This window comes from Homarus americanus, unplaced genomic scaffold, assembly GCF_018991925.1.
Source record: "Homarus americanus isolate GMGI-L3 unplaced genomic scaffold, GMGI_Hamer_2.0 scaffold44651, whole genome shotgun sequence".
In the NCBI taxonomy this organism is placed as follows: Eukaryota; Metazoa; Arthropoda; class Malacostraca; order Decapoda; family Nephropidae; genus Homarus; species Homarus americanus.
Window position 1 is genome coordinate 59801 of NW_024713059.1, and position 19382 is coordinate 79182.

Sequence of the window (19382 nt, forward strand, 5' to 3'; positions counted from 1 at the left end):
TTTTATCACTCACGCGTTAACGGCTGCATCTCGTTTTGCTGCTTAAATGTAACGAGAAGAGGGAGAACAGGTATGAGGAAGTGGCCTTGATGCCAAGGTCACTCACAAATGTTAAGTAAAATGGTAGTGTTACATATGTGCCTCAGGGACAATACAGGTAAACCTCTACAGGTATTTACGATATCCCAATCTATGATAATCCGTGTTTATGATGTGGATATATTAAGACCACTTCCCTATTTGCAACTTGCCAAATCAGCAAATGGAATGCATCAGCCGAGACGTCATCTATCTGAATGCTGCCTCGTGGCCATCTGGTGAACTACACTCCAGCCATTGCTTCTTCTTGGTTACATGTGTATAAGAAATGTAGCTCAATGTTTATCGGTGACCATCAGTGTTATTTTTTTACCTTACAGTGAGGGGACATCACTAAAGTTCACCATGTATTCTGTTTTAGTGACTGAAAAGTTCTTTCAGTCTGACTATGAAGTGTTTTCCCTGTTTGTGACTGAAGTTTTTTTGCTCTGATCCCCCACCCTGACAATGGGTGGACCTGACTTTGCATCAGGTCAGGTCACTAACAGTAACAGGTGACCCATTAATCCCCGGCCACACCTCCAACAAAAGTGTTAAAAGACGTAAAAAGTTACGTATTATATTCAGGAGATTGGACAGTATTCCCTGACTGTAGGCTCAACACGATGGTACATAGTATTGTAATATTCATTATTTTGTTTATAATAAACTGTATGTATGCGGTGGTTTTTGCGTAAATAAATACAGTGCAGTACACATGTTTTCAGAGTTAATGTGTGAGTGTACAGAGTGGATTGTAGTTCATTGTATAACCAAGCCTGCATTTGAGATTATCTTGAGCTCATGTGACAATGCAGTTTGTTATGACTGAAATCTTGGGGGGTTGGCATTCAGCAGATAAACAGCACTACCAGCTCAGTAAATCAGGCTACTGGCTGACCCCTCTTCTGCACATGCTCCTACAAGCATGTTCCAGGTATGAAGGCTAATTTTCACCATACATAATGAACTGTGCAGTTGTTTCCTCTGCTAATCACCAAGAAAATGGTAGTACTGCATAGAAGTTGCATTTTGCCTGGACATTATTTGACATTTGGTAAGTGACATGGTACACGAGACCATGTAAAGCACAAATTGGGCTAGAATCTAGTACTTATTGTATGCTGGTATATTTAGATAGACTATCACATGATTTAGTTTTATATATACAATTCTGTAATGAGAACCACATGATGTTAGGCAAGGATGCAGAACCTTCCCTGTGTCAAACAGTAAAACCCTCATCAGTCAGTACCTTGGTACTGATATAAAATCCCTGCACTACATAAAATGTACAACAATAAATAAAAATTGATAAGGACAGCTAAATTACCTATTTTTAGACGACACAAACCAATTAAACGAAATCTAACAATACTGAAACAGTTAGAATTAGGTTAGGCTGGTGTTGTCTATTAAATAAAACAGATTAGTCGTCCTCTTCACTGTACTTTCCAACATTAACCAGTTTGCATGACTCGATCACAGTAAGGTAAGTTTGGTGTTAATAGTGGGAGACAGAACATCATCCTTAGTTATATACTTGTGGTGTTGTACTCCTGTGACTGGTTGTGCTGCAACCTATTTCTGAACACTATAAATTCCAAGCAATTCTGGTTTGTGCAAGACAAGTACTTAGAAAATTGCATTACTTCACCACTGACATAAAAAGAGCAGGACCGTGCCAGACTCAGTGCCACTGGTAATCTGTATGCAATCATCCTTTATCACACTGGGAGTTTAAGCTGTACTGTACACCGGGTAAGCTTGGTTGAGCATGAGTAAGCATTTCTGCATTAGGTGACTGGTCAAATGGGATTCCAGTCATAATAGGCTGAATTCGTACTGGACCTTAATCTCACCTAACACCAGTCCTAAGGGATCCTGAATTCTAATGGACCGTAATTCTAATGAGCCCCAATCTTAATGGTTAGGGTAAGACAGACTGAACCCTATTAGGACTGTGGTTGATTTGACTTGCAACCTCTAAATTAGAGGCAGGATTTTGAGATGTTCAGCTCTGCAATTACTTGGGTCAGCCACTAATGGAAAGATAAGCCCACTAATAGTTGCAAAAGGCTTTACATTTGATAAACCTCTAACTTAAGCCCAATATAGCAAGGATTGCCTAGTGATGGATGATAGCTGGTGTCTTCTAGCTGTGTAAAGCCCACTAATGGTCAAAAATGCTAATTAAAAGGAAAAGCCCACTAGTTGCATTAAAAGTTTATTTACAAAAAGATAAACAGGATCTAGACACTAAAACCCACTAATTAAATAATTCAAAGAAGGAAAAGTTAGCCTAGTAGAGCATAAATAAATGTCCAGGCTATTTCATACATCCCCACGATCCCTGCAACATGATCCTCATAAGCTAGGAGAGTTACTGCGCTATTTCCCTTAATATGGGGGATTAGCCAATGTAAGGCTGCGTTAGACAATTGATTTACTCTGTTAGTGGCATACACCATCCACAAGGAATATTCCAGTACCTTGCAGAGGTCTCACCAACTCCCTCACAAGTAAAATACCATACTAAAGGAAATTCAAGAGGGACAATATGTAATGGCTTTATTATTTTATATTTTTACTAATTACTGCTTTTAACTTTTTCATTAAAAATAAAAGTAGACACAACTCCCGAGAGCCTTAGCTCTTTACCTAATTGTCGAACGCAACCTCATCACCTGTCCCTGTCCTGTACTTACTTATCCACGCCAGCCAACTGATTGGGCACTTCCTCCCTTGACAACAAGCCAAGTTCGTCTTCCCCACAACTGCTGTGGTAGCTCATCATTTCCAGAGCTACCTGGAAAAGTTGACAAGGAAGGAGCTATTTAGAAGTTAAGTGGATACAGGTGATGTGAACTGGGAGGTAAGAACCGACAGAAGGGCTTAGCAGTAGCCTTTGAAACAACAAAGCAATGTTTTCATTCCATGTTGAAATGTGATGACTAATTTATCAACCCACAAAATGGCAAAACTGCCAATATTTCTCAAATGTTCTAAAGTGCTTTCATGGAACGTTCATTGTTACAAATGAAACAAAATTTAATAATTGATTTTGCATAAACATTCCTTGGTATAATTCAATAGGCCCTGCAAAGAAAGAAGGGAAGAAGATGGGTTAGTTATCCCTGGATAGAAGCATGGAAAGAAAACGTGATTACCCACAGACATCAAGAGTACGGCGCCAGACACATCTAGACGGTTAGCTACGGTGACTGGGGTTACAGTTTTACTTACTCGTCCACACCTGGCAGTGCCTGCGTTAAAGGGTCTGCTTGAAGAGTCTCAAACTCATCATCTGTGCAAGAGTTGTGGTAACTTAGCACCTCAAGGGCTACCTGAAAGGGGATGCAACTTATATATTAATTAAAGTACACATTGGAAGACCCATGAAATGATCAATGGCAGACTTCACATGAATTACACCCCAACCATACATTACAGGCAGGGACTGGCCAAGAGGTAATGTCACACAATGTATTTTTCCTGAACAATGTGCTTTTTAACCTCATGCTCTCAGCTTTTAGTATATTAGCTGCATGATGGACTTACCATTCAAGAGATCAAGACATTGTTACTTCAACAGACCCTCATTGGGATAACTGGGACATGCCTTATTGCTGCAACAAACTTATCACAATCTTTGTTTTATCATAAAGAATGAAAAGCTGTCCATAACACCTCACAACATCTCCTTTATTTTGACGAACGAGAATATCAACAGAAAATGTCTGCCAGCCTACAACAGGACTTACAACTTGAGTACTGTACAGGTATTATACAGTGATATCTGTCATATCTCCATTGGCCGGGACAATTGGTGCAGAGCACTTCCAGGAATGAGAGATTTCCAGGTGACGAGACAATGCTCTCAAAGCCGGAAAAAATCCCTCATCCACAGAATTTTCCGGAATTTTTTGGCTACCGGGAAAATTTTCTCGGAAGTTCCAGAAACTGCATATTACATCATCTCTTGAACCCAGAAAGAAATCTTCCATCCCCCGAATTTTTCAAGGTACTGGAATTTTCTCTGAATATTCCAGAATGATGCATTATTTCATCTCTCAAACCCGGAAAAAATCCCCCATCCCCGGAATTTTTCGGGTACCGGCTTTGATGTATGAGAGGATCATCCTGTCATGTTTTATTTGAAGAGTAGTCCTTTCAGGGCTTTCAGCCTACCTTGATAATCAAACTGTATTATTACATTACTATTTTTGGTCACCCAGCATTGCATTTTCCAAGTGAAGTTACCAGATATGATTTTTTTACAGATGTGGTCTCCCTGCTTGTATACAGTGCCTTCTATCGCTGCTTGTATGCAGCCTGATCTAAATTGTGTCTGTTTCTTGGCTCTTGGTGTTATATCCTTAACCCTTAAGTCCCGGGTTAGGGTGATGATGGTAGTACAACGCGGGGATAAATCAAGAAAAAAAAACCTTTAAGAAATAAATAAATATATAAAAATAAATATAAAAAAAGGCGGGAAAATAGGCGGACGTTCTGGAACATCACACGGGGCCTAAGGGTTAAATCTAACCAAAGTTATATGAAAAATGCTGATGCCTGTCACTTAGCCAATCACATGATTTGAAACATTTCATTCCCTCATCTTCACTAGTGTTGCCCAGACTCATCAGCGGTGAAAGGACAGCGCACTACAAGGGACAAAGCAACAGATCAATGTGACCAACGTCCTTCTGACAAGTCCCTAAAAAAAAAATGTACCTTCCAACATCAACATTGTGGCTGCACACTAAATGGGAACTGACATTTTTTACCTATGTATCTCTTGATATTCAGAGCAAGAGTCCTTCAAGAGGTAAATCAATGCAACACCAAAGACAAGACCTCAAAGGGCACTCCTTTTTTTTAATAATATTTGTGTAGGTATTAAGCAAAAAATTTTTACACCTCATTAGAATTTTGTTGTATTATATTTACAAGTTGCACAAATATTTCTGGGAAATACCAATAGAGATGTTGACAAAAGCTCACCGTGAACCTTTCATGGGTTTACAGACCCTAGATCAAATTGAAGTAGTATATACTGCACTGCAGGATATGAGTGTGCCGAGACTAGGTGAACATTGGTTTCTAAACAGTGGAAATGAAACTTGACCAGACATAAATAAAACAATATTTATCCAGACTTCAACTTTAGTTGTTTAAAATTACTGGATACTTTTGGAATTCTTTATCATCATCCCAAGGCAGGAAGTGTAATACAGTAAGGAAGTGCACTAAGGTGGGAGAATGCCCCTGAGGCCGAGAAGAGGGTGTTCATCAAGGAAGAGAAATGGGTAGGTATGCCCCAAGGGAGAGAACAAGGCATGCCCAGATAGGATGGGCAGAGAAGGGAAGGAGTGGTGAAGGGTGTTGGGGAGAGAGATCTTACCTTGTACTTCTGCTCAGAGCGTCGTATCTTATCGTACAACTTGGCGTGGTGCAGCGCCAGTCCGCAGTAGATAGCGAACATCTCAAATGACTCCTCGTCCTCCTGTGGGTGAAACACGACAGGTGGAGGGTGAAACATGGCAGGTGGAGGGTGAAACACGACAGGTGGAAGGTGAAAGACGACAGGTGGAGGGTGAAACACGACAGGTGGAGGGTGAAACACGACAGGGTGGAGGTGAAACACGGCAAGTGGAGGTGAAACAGTGGAGGGTGAAACATTGCAGGTGGAGGTGAAACACGGCAGGTGGAGGGGTGAAACACGGCAGGTGGAGGTAAAAACACGACAGATGGAGGGTGAAACATTGCAGGTGGAGGGTGAAACACGACGGAGGTGAAACATGGCAGGAGGGTGAAACATGGCAGGTGGAGGTGAAACACGGCAGGTGGAGGGTGAAACACGGCGGCAGGTGGAGGGTGAAACACGACAGGTAGGTGGAGGGTGAAACACGACAGGTGGAGGGGTGAAACATGGCAGGTGGAGGGTGAAACATGGCAGATTGAGGTGAAACACGACAGGTGGAGGTGGAAACAACACGACAGGTGGAGGGTGAAACACGACAGGTGGAGGGGTGAAACACGACAGGTGGTGAGGGTGAAACACGACAGGTGGAGGTGAAACATGGCAGGTGGAGGTGAAACACGACAGGTGAGTGAAACATGGCAGTGGAGGTGAAACACGACAGGTGGAGGGGTGAAACAGGTGGAGGTGGAGCAGGTGAGGGTGAAACACGACAGGTGTAGGGTGAAACACGACAGGTGGAGGTGAAACATGGCAGATTGAGGTGAAACGACAGGTTGACAGGTGGAGGTGAAACACGGCAGGTGGAGGTGAAACACGACAGGTGGAGGGTGGACAGGTGAAACATGGCAGATTGAGGTGAAACACGACAGGTGGAGGATGAAACATGGCAGGTGGAGGTGAAACACGACAGGTGGAGGTGAAACATGGCAGATTGAGGGTGAAACACGACAGGTGGAGGGTGAAACACGGCAGGTGGAGGTGAAACAGACAGGTGGAGGTGAAACATGGCAGGTGGAGGGTGAAACACGACGGCAGGTGGAGGGTGAAACATGCAGATTGAGGGTGAAACACGACACAGGTGGGTGAAACAGGTGGAGGGGAACACGACAGGTGGAGGTGAAACACGACAGGTGGAGGGTGAAACGACAGGTGGAGGTGAGACAGGTGGCAGGTGGAGGTGAAACACGACAGGTGGAGGGTGAAACATGGCAGATTGAGGTGGACAGGTGGAGGTGAAACACGGCAGGTGGAGGTGAAACACGGCAGGAGGGTGAAACACGACAGGTGTAGGGGTGAACACGACGAACATGGCAGATTGAGGGTGAAACGACAGGTGGAGGATGAAACATGGCAGGTGGAGGTGAAACACGACAGGTGGAGGGTGAAACATGGCAGATTGAGGTGAAACACGACAGGTGGAGGGTGAAACACGGCAGGTGGAGAAACACGACAGGTGGAGTGTGAAACATGGCAGGTGGAGGGTGAAACACGACAGGTGGAGGTGAAATATGGCAGGTGGAGGGTGAAACACGACAGGTGGAGGGTGAAACACGACAGGTGGAGGGTGAAACACGACAGGTGGAGGGTGAAACACGACAGATGGAGGGTGAAACACGGCAGATGGAGGGTGAAACACGGCAGGTGGAGGGTGAAACACGGAAGGTGGAGGGTGAAACACGGAAGGTGGAGGGTGAAACACGACAGGTGGTAGAAGAAATGTGGTACTGAATGAGAGAAACATGACATGTGGTATATGAAACATGACAAAGACAAAAAGTTAAACGAAAAGCGACAAACATCAGCATAAAGCACAACCCCGAGCAGAAAGTGAATGAGCGAGGTGAAACACAACCATGGTGAGGCTTTAGTAAAACGGATGCACAGCTCTCCACCGTCCTCCTCCTACTACTCTGTCCCACTTCAGTCCTTTACTCCTTTCTTCCTCATTCCTTCCCTTAATCCTCTTTCCCATCATACATGTATCGTCTCTCTCTCTCTCTCTCTCTCTCTCTCTCTCTCTCTCTCTCAAGCTCTCTCTCTCTCTCAAGCTCTCTCAAGCTCTCATCCCTCCTTTTCAATCCACCCAACCCCCAGTTCTTCCCCCTTCCCCTCCATTCCCCATCTCTCAAAACCCTCACCTCCAAACCCCAGCTTTTCTCTTCCATTCCCCACCTGTCTCCAAGCCCCTTCCGCCATCACACACCTTACTGAAGACACCGGTGGCTTTGTTCACCATCTGCATGACACCTATGACGTTGCCGCGGATGAAGATGGGCATGCAGAGGATGGACTTTGTGAGGTAGCCGGTCAGCTGGTCGACTGTACGGTTGAAGCGAGGGTCAGCGTAAGCGTCGGGAATGTTGAGCACCTGGCCGTTCTGAGCTACGATTCCCGCGATACCTGTCCCAATGGGAAACCTGTGGAGAGGGACAGAAAAAAGACAGAAGGGGACGGGTTAAAAGGAAGTCTTGTCTTAAAGTGGGGGACAGTTTAATAGCCATAAGACCGTCTACTCTCATCCATACTTGTTTATTTCCTCAAAGATGCACAGGGATCTTTACATATCATCTACACATTATATTCTTGAGACAATGAATTTATACTCCTTGTTAATTTCATCAATTCTCTCACAGTTAAATAACCAGACTATTTGTTTATTGTTAATTGATCCTTTATCACAATACTTACACATTAATCAAGTTAAACGAACAATCTCTTTCTTAACCCAGTCTAGATAAACCTAACTTAAAGTATTAATTATCTAGTCTGAGCCTCATCGTAAGTGTCATTCAAAACATCTCCTTTTTGCCCTCGTACAAAGTTAGTCTCTTAACACACAGAGTCTTTGAGTAACGATGTTTTCATATTATTCGACCCGACAACACAATGCTGTATCTCCTTGTATCCTAATTACAGTAATGATAGCAGACAAGGACTATTTGACACTCTATGGCACATTAACTCAAGCATGTGTTGTCCCAATCACTGTAACAACACCAATATGTGATGACACTTTCATAAACATTAAATCTATTCCCTCAGCTCTTATTTATCTGGTGCTAACATGATGGGAACAAACAGTCAATCAAACATGAAATGAAGATTTAAGAGAATCAAAAGTTCTTCTATTGTCAACAAAATCTCTTAATCTTTTCTCTTGGATTGTACGTCACTGAAACTAACAAATATATCCTGCAGTTCAGCCATCATCCTCCTCCAAGTATGCCATCCTCTCTACTTCGTTCACATACCCTTCACAATATACTGTATGCAAATACTCTTATCCTTTTGTAATTCGTTTATTATAGTGTTACATCAGCCCAGTTTTAGTATTGTAATTCATAATTCTTGGGTGATGGGCAAACTGACGAAATCTTATTGTTAAAGCTCACGTGAAAACCAATGTATCTTTTTTTCCCCAGTGCCTTCACGGAGATCATTTTGGATTTCATATTTCTTCCATTTAGTAGCTTAATCTACATTTAGAAGGACAAGGAATTTGATGGAAGTCCTTACAGGCTCTGCCGTGACCATATTAGATATCTCTCTATCTTTCTGTCTCTCTGTCTATCTGTCTGTCTCTCTCTGTCTGTCTATCTCCCCCTCTGTCTCTCCCCTAGCATCACACATCACATGCACGTCGAGATAGGAGAGATACGTCTCCAATATCCCCCTATTTTTCTGGATATTTGAGGACCAGCTCGGCTTTTACGACATGTCCGTGGTAGAGGAGGGGGGAGGTGGCACGGTCGATATCAATCACGTGCTGCCTCCAGAAGAGAGATTAGAACTCGGGCCAATAAAGTGGTAAACCAGCATGGGAGAACACATGTGTAGGTACGAAGATATAAAAGTACACACATGTGTAACCTGTAGGGACATACTGTACATGTGTAAATCCATCCACACACACACACACACACACACACAGGTGACGCCATTGGCTACAAATTAGAACAACTGGAGGAAGAATTGGCTAACAACTTAGGATTTTAATAGACAAACTGAATATTTTTGGCCACTTGCCTTCCCCCTCAAAAAAACATTATTTGCCCGACACGAGACACCAAACAATCCCTAACATGTGAGCGAGAAGAATCATGACATAACCTGAGTGTTTATTACCACAGTGACATACAGGTACTTTTCTTCTAACGATCTTTTGGCCTAAAATAGGTTCTGATACCCTAAGTGCCTAAAATAACCTTCTGATCACCTGATAATTTGTTCCCCAGCTTACACTATACCCACCTCCCTGAAGATTGACCACCGAGGCACGACTTGACGGATGGGTGTTGGTAAGGTAAGGTAGGTAAGGTAAGGTAAGGTAAGGTAAGGTAAGGTAAGGTAAGGTAAGGTTAATGTTAATGTTAAGTTAATATCAGGGTGGTTAATCTTCAGGTGGAATATGTTAAAGGAATACATATCTTCAGGTGATCCAAAAATTCTGAAGGACGCAGACATAGTTCAAAATAAGCCATATTAATACAGCCATTAATTGGTTTGGGGGCAGGAGGTGAAGCACTCTGTTTATTGAGGATGGCACTGGGAAAAACTCTGGATTCTACACAAGACCTGACGATGAACCAGCCACTGAAGTCTTATCATCCTTTCTCAGTTGATAAATAATGTCTAAGGAATAGCTGTCGACCTCTTTCTCACACTCTTCCTTCACCCTCTTTCTCACCCCACTTTCTCCTCTCTCACCCTCTTTCTCACTCCTTCCCACTCATCTCTCCACCACACTCCCCCCCTCCAGTAATAACCCCTACTCATACAAACTTAAGAGGTCATATATGTTACAAAGTCAACCAATTTCCGCCTTCATCACCACTAGGCATGATGAAACTGTGACAGTGTTGGCGGAGGAACGCTGCCCCCTCTTGTTTAAAGTCACCTACCTCAAGTATTTTCTTAATGTCTGTCTGTCTGTCTGTCGCAGGTAGTTGTCTGCTGACTTAGTTGAGTATCTGTCTTTTTATTCTGTTATCTAATTGTGTTTGTGTCTTGTAATCTGTTGTTTAAGAGCTTACAGGTTTATCTGTGTGTGTGTGTGTGTGTGTGTGTGTGTGTGTGTGTGTGTGTGTGTGTGTGTGTGTGTGTGTGTGTATTCGTTGTCTATCATTACTAATAAACTCTACCATATTCATCAACACGGTAGAGGAAGTTACACACACCTGCCCGGTACACTCGCCAGCTCACTGTATACACGAGAGAGAGCGTGAGGTTTAGTTGACGACCAGCCTCACTCAAACACCTGTAAACCCTGTGGCATCAACACTGGTCCTAGGAGTCACGTATTGTTTTTGTGTCCAGTGAAAGCCACTCCTTAGGACACTGATTAATATACCTTGTCATTAATGTGCCGATATCCATTTGCCATAGTAATATACGACGGTAATTCTGAATCTGAAAATCTTCCTGAACGTAACTAACTAACAGATAAACAGAAAAGCCTGATTCTAAATGCTCCCACTAATGCCCCTCTATATTAATTCTATCTCTTGTGCATCACCATTCATATCTTAACTCACACCGCCCCATCACTATCTATCTGTCCTTACACCACATCTTGTCACTATCTCTCCTCACCATCTATTCCACTCCTCACACCACCTAACACCATCTCTCCTTATACCACTCCCTCAACACCCTAACACCATCTCCTTATTCACTCCCTCCACCACCGAACACCATCTCTCCTTATACCACACTCCCTCCACCACCCCTAACACCATCTCTCCTTATACCACACTCCCTCACACCACCCCTAACACCATCTCTCCTTATACCACACTCCCTCACACCACCCCTAACACCATCTCTCCTAACACCACACTCCCTCACACCTCCTTCGCCTCTCACCTGATCTCCTTAAAGGCCTGTGGAGGATTGTCTTCGTCGAACTCACTACCCATGTCGAATATTCTGGCGTAGAGTTGCCTGTTCTTGGCGTCGACGGAAGAGAGATGCCCGGTGCGCACTGACCAACTTCTGAGCGAAATTCATGACCTTCATTATAAGCGTATCCATACTGACCATGTCCTGGAAGATGGATCTGGAAACGCAAGGACACACACACGAGTTACGAAGACATTAATAAGAGAAGCAAGAAGAACCTTATAAAAAAAAAAAAAAAGAGATTATTGGTATTTTTTAAAACCTTCCAGAACTTTTGTGTCTTCATCTGGAAAATACAAGTCCCAGTAATGAATGAATAATACAACGAATACACAAGCAACAATACAACAGCCTGGGATTAGTGTATAACTGAACACCTCCATCTAAATATACATTAATTTGTCTTTTATTTCCGTTATGATTTAATCAATTTATTCCATCAAACTCACGACACACACACACACACACACACACACACACACACACACACACACACACACACACACACACACACACACACATACACACACACAGAGTCATCTTCAACTCCCAATATCCGGCACCTGTCTGCACGGTCCCTTAATCAAATCAACAGGTACAATGGCGAACAAGACACGGTGTGCTTTGAGTCCAGAATGGTGATCACTTTTGGCAATTATGGAAATGAAATTGCTGGTGATAGTGTTGAGAAAAAAACAATATAGTGTCAGATAAAATGGTCACCTGTATTGTGGTGTATGGTGACCTACAGTGTGGTGTGTATGGTGACCTACAGGGGTGTGTATGGTAATCTACAGTGTGGTGTGTATGGTGACCTGCATCGTGGTGTGTATGGTGACCTGCAGGGGTGTGTATGGTAATCTACAGTGTGGTGTGTATGGTGACCTACAGTGTGGTGTATGGTGACCTGCAGGGGTGTGTATGGTGCCTGATCTGCATTGTGGTGTGTTTGGTGACCTGGAGTGTGGTGTATATATTGACCTGTATTGTGGTGTATGGTGACCTCGCTCGTGGTGTGTATGGTAATCTACAGTGTGGTGTGTATGGTGACCTGCATTATGGTGTGTATGGTAACCTACAGTGTGGTGTGTATGGTGACCTACAGTGTCGTGTGTATGGTGACCTACAGTGTGGTTTGAAAGTCCCAAGTCAGACTATACCACACCCCTTGTATGTGTCTGAGTCTGCAGGTAGTTTGAGAAGGTGCAGGTCGCCTCATTAATTATACCAAATGACTTTTAACCCGACCTATAATTAAAGGTCATCTCCCAATTAATTACAATGATAAATTAGGTAATGACACATCGTTCTAATTACTTTTTTAAATTAAGAACAGAAGTTAAAGGTCCCCATTTGTCTAGTGAAGTAGTTATGACAAAGTTAACCTTACTGTTTCCTTTAAAGACGCCATTTACCATCATAACATATATTAGGTCGGGTCAGGTTAGGTCAGATTGGTTAGAAAACACGTAGAGTTAATTAACTTAACCTAAAAGATCTGCAGTACTGTATTACCTCATGTTAATTTCATTCCCTTCTTCATAGCAGTAAAAGAGCATAACATAACATAACCTAACCTAACCTAACCTAACCTAACCTAACCTAACCTAACCTAACCTAACCTAACCTAACCCAACCTAACCTACCCAGGGGAGTGAAAATAATAAGAAGTAAAGAGCCCAAACGTATAGGTACATAGTGTTAAATAAATGTGTTCACGCCCTATGATCCCCGTGATTTATGCCATTTTAACATGGAAGTACAATATACATCATACTCAGAGCCAACCCGTCAAAGTTGGCATCAAAGGGACTGAGTCAGAGCTATGTGAGGGATGCACTGAATAGTAATTAATATTGGTGGAAGCAGAGTCGGACACACACACACACACACGCGACTCTCAGCATCACAAACTCTAACATCTATTAGTTCAAGTTTAATTATGTGTAGCAGCTATGATCAGTAGGGATTTTAGCAGAACTACAACAGTAATTCAGATTAAGAAAAATAACATTAAAGTAGTAACACAAAACAAGGAAAAATAATAAATGAATAACACAAATCAAGGAAAATAACAAAGGGAATAACATACATTAAATAAACAACATAATTTTCCTTAATAACTCAAAATAACAGTAGATGAAAGAAGTTTAAACAGACTGTAACAAAATTTCAAATGCACCTGTCAGCGCTTATCAAAAATAACTAATTAATTTCAAATGTGCACAAAAAGTCCCATCGCCATCTTAGCTGAATAATAATAATAATAATAATAATAATAATAATAATAATAATAATAATAAATATAATAATAATAATAATAATAATAAAAGTTTAATCAGTATCAGAGGAAGAACTTCCATCTCGACGGCGTGTAGTATGGTGGCCCCTGCAGGTTAACATGGCGGGGGATCTATTAATATTTACCTAAATCAGATGATTACTTTCAGGGGAACAGCTGATTAAAGCGGGATACGGAGGAGGTGGGATGAGAGACGACGACCTGAATACATATTTTTACCTGAGGATTATTATTATTATTTTTTCTCACCTGTCTTTCTGCTACGCCATTGTTTACCTGTACCTTGTTTGCACGTTGTATCACTGTTACATACACACACACACACACACCTCTTGTGATTGTACCACCATCTCCATCAACCATCTCTCTCTCTCTCACACATGCCCCTGGGAGGTGGGCGTGGTCAGGTGATGGCAGGTAATTAGTTGAAGCTTGACAAGTGCTGACTCCTAGCGGGGTCTCTCTACCGTCACATACACTGACACCACTATATACTGACACCATCATATACTGACAACACATACTGACACCATCATATACTAACACCACCATATACTGACACCATCATACAGACAACATTTACTGACACCATCACAAACTGACAAAACAACTCACAACACCATAATAATAACATGAAAAATAAATAACTTACAAACAAAGATAAGAACAAAAAAAAAACTAATAACAAAGAAAATATAGAAAACAAAAACAATAAAAATAAGTCACAAAGGAACGAAGATAAATTGTGATACACGAGAGAACTAAAAGATAAAAAACAAAACAGACTCACTTGACGACGGAGAGGATGAAGTCGTTAAGTGTCCGTTGTTTAACCATACTGTGGTAGAGCTCAGCGTAGTGAAGAGCGATACCACCCCACACCAGGTATGAGTTCACTATCTCCTCATCTTCCTCGTGGAAATTCTCGCCACTTTGTCGACGGTACAGTTCCAAAACAGCCGCCAGTTCCCCGTTGCTCTGTACCACTACCATGGACAACGTGTGGTGTACCTCCTGCTCCTGAAATTTAATATGGTACAGTTTATCAATCACCCTGGTATATGTTCAATCACCACGGTATAGCTATCAATCACTCTGGTTTATGCTCAATCACCAAGGTACAGATATCAATCACTTTGGTATATATGTTAAATCACCACAGTAAAGCTATCAATCACCCTGGTATATGTTCAATCACCACGGTACAGCTATCAATCACCCTAGTATATGTTCAATTACCACGGTACAGCTATCAATCAATTTGGTATATATGTTCAATCACCACAGTGCTGCCATCAATCATCCTGGTCTATGTTCAATCACCATGGTACAGCTATCTTTAACCATGGTATATGTTCAATCACTATGGTACAGCTATCAATCACTTTGGTATATATGTTCAATCACCACAGTGCAGCTATCAATCACCCTGGTCTATGTTCAATCACCCTGGTATATGTTCAATCACCCTGGTATATGTTCAATCACCACGGTACATCTATCAATCACCCTGGTATATGTTCAATCACCACAGTACAGCTATCACTCACCCTGGTATATGTTCAATCACCCTGGTATATGTTCAATCACCACGGCACAGCTATCAATCACCCTGGTATATGTTCAATCACCACGGCACAGCTATCAATCACCCTGGTATATGTTCAATCACCACGGTACCAGCGTAGTAAGGAATAACCTTGATTTCTTTCACTTACTTTGACTTATGTTGAACAAATTGGTAATGTCTGAGAACAGCACTAACCACCAGAAGTTGTTCGGTTTCTCTCATTTTTTTCACAGCGGCGAATTACTAGATCCTAATAGAATCTGACCTATCCACCCAAAGAAACCATCCTAACTTTACCTAACTTCCTAGCCGAGCGGGAGGTGGGGAGAGGGGGGGGCTCTTAAAATAATGATAAGAAAATCTGTGGAAAAAAATGAAGGAAATTGTATACAACTCCTTCTGGTGGTAATGCTGTTCTCGGACATTGCCAAAATGACAGACAGTGCACGCTTGGCTGGTGATGCCTAAGAAATTGTATATAAGGTTATTACAGTTAGGAAATTCGCCTCTTAGGATGTAAACAAAGACGGTGGTATATATTAGAATATTTTACAGTGACAAACAAACATACGCAACAGAGAGAGCGAGAGTTGTCCTGCCATAATATCGAACATTGTTTGGTTTGGTCTAACAAGTAGTTCGATTGTTAGAGAGCCCAGCAGGTGGCCAGAGGCAGCGAGTAAACATCACCATAAAACTCATAAGTTCCTACCTATTGACCTCACCTGTAGTTTACACACCAGTCTTATTATTTGCCAGATCACGTTGTCTGGGGTTACGTGGGTGCTGATATAGCTTCGTAAACACAACACAACACACTCACCAACCAAACGCCCACCAGCCACTGAGCAACCAGTGGCCAGCCAGACTCGGTAGCTGGTAGAACAGTGTGATAATATGGCAATTCCCTCCCCCCCCCCCCTACCAGTAACCTCTGCTCAGGTAAGTCTACTAATTCTTAACCAATCAATCCTAAATTTCACTTTATATTTTCAGTTAATACATTTATTGCTAATTCGGTGATGTAAAAAGAGGAACATTATTGTAAACTTGTGAAATTATGGTGAAAATCAGCATAGGAAGTGGCAGGGTTCAGTAAATACAGTTTAGAGTCACGGGAGGTGCGGGACTAAAACGAAAACGAAACCCAACCCTGTAAGTCAGTGGTTCCCAAACTGGGGGGCTATGGCCCCCCAGCAAAATTTAGGGGCCATAAGCTGAGGCTATGTACATGTACACATAAAAATCCCAAGCCCCACCACACTAGAACAGCCAGTCAGCAGCTGAGCCAGCCAGAGATATGGATTGGGAGAGGGGGGCCATGGATAAGGATCATATATGAAAAGTGGGTAATGATCAGAAAAAGTTTGGGAACCACTGCTGTAAGTGTTTGATAGTCTCCTAGCCTCCTCCTTCTCCTCACAGCCTCTGAAGGGATAGCAACTTCATCCGAACTTCATGCCGCCAGGATATTTATTGCTAAACTTTGGTCGAAAAACGGCTTAGTTTATTCTTGAGAAGTAATAGTTTAGAGGAAATATTGATACAGGGGCGGAAAGAGGCCAGGCAAAATAATAATAATAATAATAATAATAATAATAATAATAATAATAATAATAATAATAATAATAATAATAATAATAATAATAATAATAATAAGTTACACGGCCACTTGACCCCTCTATAAAATTCAGCTCTGCAAATTTGTACAAATGCCTAACGAACACAGACAGACTAATGATTATAATATCTGATACGATCTTCACAATATAATTGTCATGCAGATTATTAAAGGAAACAATGTGAAATATACATCAATACACTTGTTACACATTGTATGTTGAAGTAGAAACTTACCAACACAGGTTCTACACTCACTTAAGTGGATGAGTAAGTGTGCATAGACAGGTCCTACACTCAGTCTGGAGATCTATTTACTGTGGGTGAGGATTATCTACGTGACTTTGACATTTCCAAGTGAATTCTAATCAGATGGTAAAAGTGGTTGTCTCCTGCAACTTAAAAGAGGCACTTCTAGATCTAAGGTGCTATTATTATCTCTAAGGGACACTTTGATTTGTAAGTGTCCCTTTCAAGTCGAATTGTATTTCTTTATCAAAATATATCCCTTTTTTATCAATTACCACTTTTTATCATCAAAAGCCACTTGATTAACAAATAACAATTATCACTTATGCCAATCTCACCTATTATGAACTATTTCTGTTAGTGTCACTTTTTTTCTATGTTCCCCCTTTAACACAAACTGTCACTTTATTGTCAAAGAAAGTGTCACTATCAACGCAAAGTCCTGCACATCACCCAAACCTTTACACTCCGTCAACAAGTTCCTCTTTGAACCTTCTCAAAGACACTCGTCCTCTTCTCTTCAGGGTTTAGAACAAAAGACTCACCTGTTGACAACATCTTAATATTTTCCAGGAACTGGGTCTCTTCTTCACAGGGATCCATATGGAATAATCCCTCTCCTCTGTGCTGTGTAAGGATTCCCAAGGCTTCGTTCTTTAACTATTTCTCCTGACTAGAAACAAAGGCAACTCTTCCCTCCCAGTCAAGTCTCTTTACCATTTCGATGCTATTGTAATTCAGGTTTTTGTTCTGGAGCTTAAGTGAGACTACAGAGAAGCGTTCAGATAACACCAATTATGGGAAAATTAACCAAAAGACACTTGATAATATAAACCGGGTTACTGGTCTTTGTTGTGCTGGGTGAGGAGGTGTGCGCTGGGCTCTCTCCAGGTCCCGGCCAGCCAGCAGCACAAGACGGGGACGATCAACTTTTAGTTTTCGATTGTTCATGACTACTCTCTCAAACACCAATTAAAGAGACACATTTCTCGTAAAACCTGGTAAATTGATGTGCATTTTTTTTACAAGTTAAAAAATATATTAACTATTACAAAGTATGATATCAATCAGGTTTCATTCCTAAGAAATAAGACTCCGTTAACTCCACAAGGGGATCAGGGTTCGATAGCTCTATTGTGGGTTTACGACCTGACCGTCATTTCGTGTTTAAATATAATGCTAGTTTAATTTATTCTAGACTAGAGGAGTTTGTATTTAATTTTTCATGCCGTTTGTCTGTTTAATTTCGTAGGTAAGAATCATATATATCTAATGAGTGAATGGGGCGATTCTGTTCACTCACGCAACGTCAACTTAAGCATCTGAGATTGTTTACACACTTGACATGATCTTACCTAATCTGTCAAAAGTGTTACCTAAACCTATGTCGACAAGTGAGATAAATAGTCCCCACGAGACTCACTCCACAACAATCAAATGAAAACCTAAACACGAAATCCTAATCTTAAAAGAAATCTCGGTGAAAATAACTGGTTATTGTGTTTGTTTTTGTCTGGTTGGTGTGAGGACAGCGTCAAGAACTCCTGGAAATAAATCTCTATGTTTACGGTGTGGAAATTGTTGTTAATGAAGAGTGAAGGATGAATAGTGTTTGTGATTGGTTGTTTGTGAGGGTATTTCTGGCGGATTAATGAGACCTGTTTCACGTATTGGTTTAACAAGTGTTTAGGTGAGCAAGACTGTACTGCTTTTATACCTGGATGACGATTGACCTAGGTGAAAAATGACCTGGGTGAAGGATGACCTACATGAAGGGCAACCATGACAAAACGATGACCTGGATAGATGAAGGACGACCTACCTCAGCGAAAGGACAGCCTCGGGGGAACCTGGGGTCGTTGCTGGGGTTGGTGATGCGGACGGCGTGTCGTGTGCTGGCCACCCAGGCACATAACCACGACCCGGTGCCGATGTCACAACTCCACGACCCGGGGCTTTTCACCTCTGCCCTGACAACGTAGAGGAAGATGGCGGAATGAGTAAATAAGATAATAAAGGTGATCTCACATTATTCACCCCCCCCCCTCCTCCCGAGTGAATGTTTAATGGTGAACTCTGAATACTTTAAGTGATGTAGTGACTCAGTAATAACGCAACTCTCACACATTATCCCTGGTAAGCAAGATATTGTATGTTTCTCCTAGTCCTTATAT

General features: G+C 41.8%; 1 protein-coding gene across 1 annotated transcript in view; it reads right to left on the bottom strand.

Moving 5' to 3' along the window:
* Window positions 1-19382, bottom strand: part of LOC121865665 (probable 3',5'-cyclic phosphodiesterase pde-5) — a 115407-nt gene that overhangs the window by 20187 nt on the left and 75838 nt on the right. The window contains 7 exon segments of the mRNA XM_042365190.1: window positions 3325-3425; window positions 5486-5587; window positions 7770-7983; window positions 11432-11527; window positions 11529-11624; window positions 14560-14789; window positions 19031-19178. Of these exon segments, the coding sequence (XP_042221124.1) occupies window positions 3325-3425; window positions 5486-5587; window positions 7770-7983; window positions 11432-11527; window positions 11529-11624; window positions 14560-14789; window positions 19031-19178 (987 nt within the window).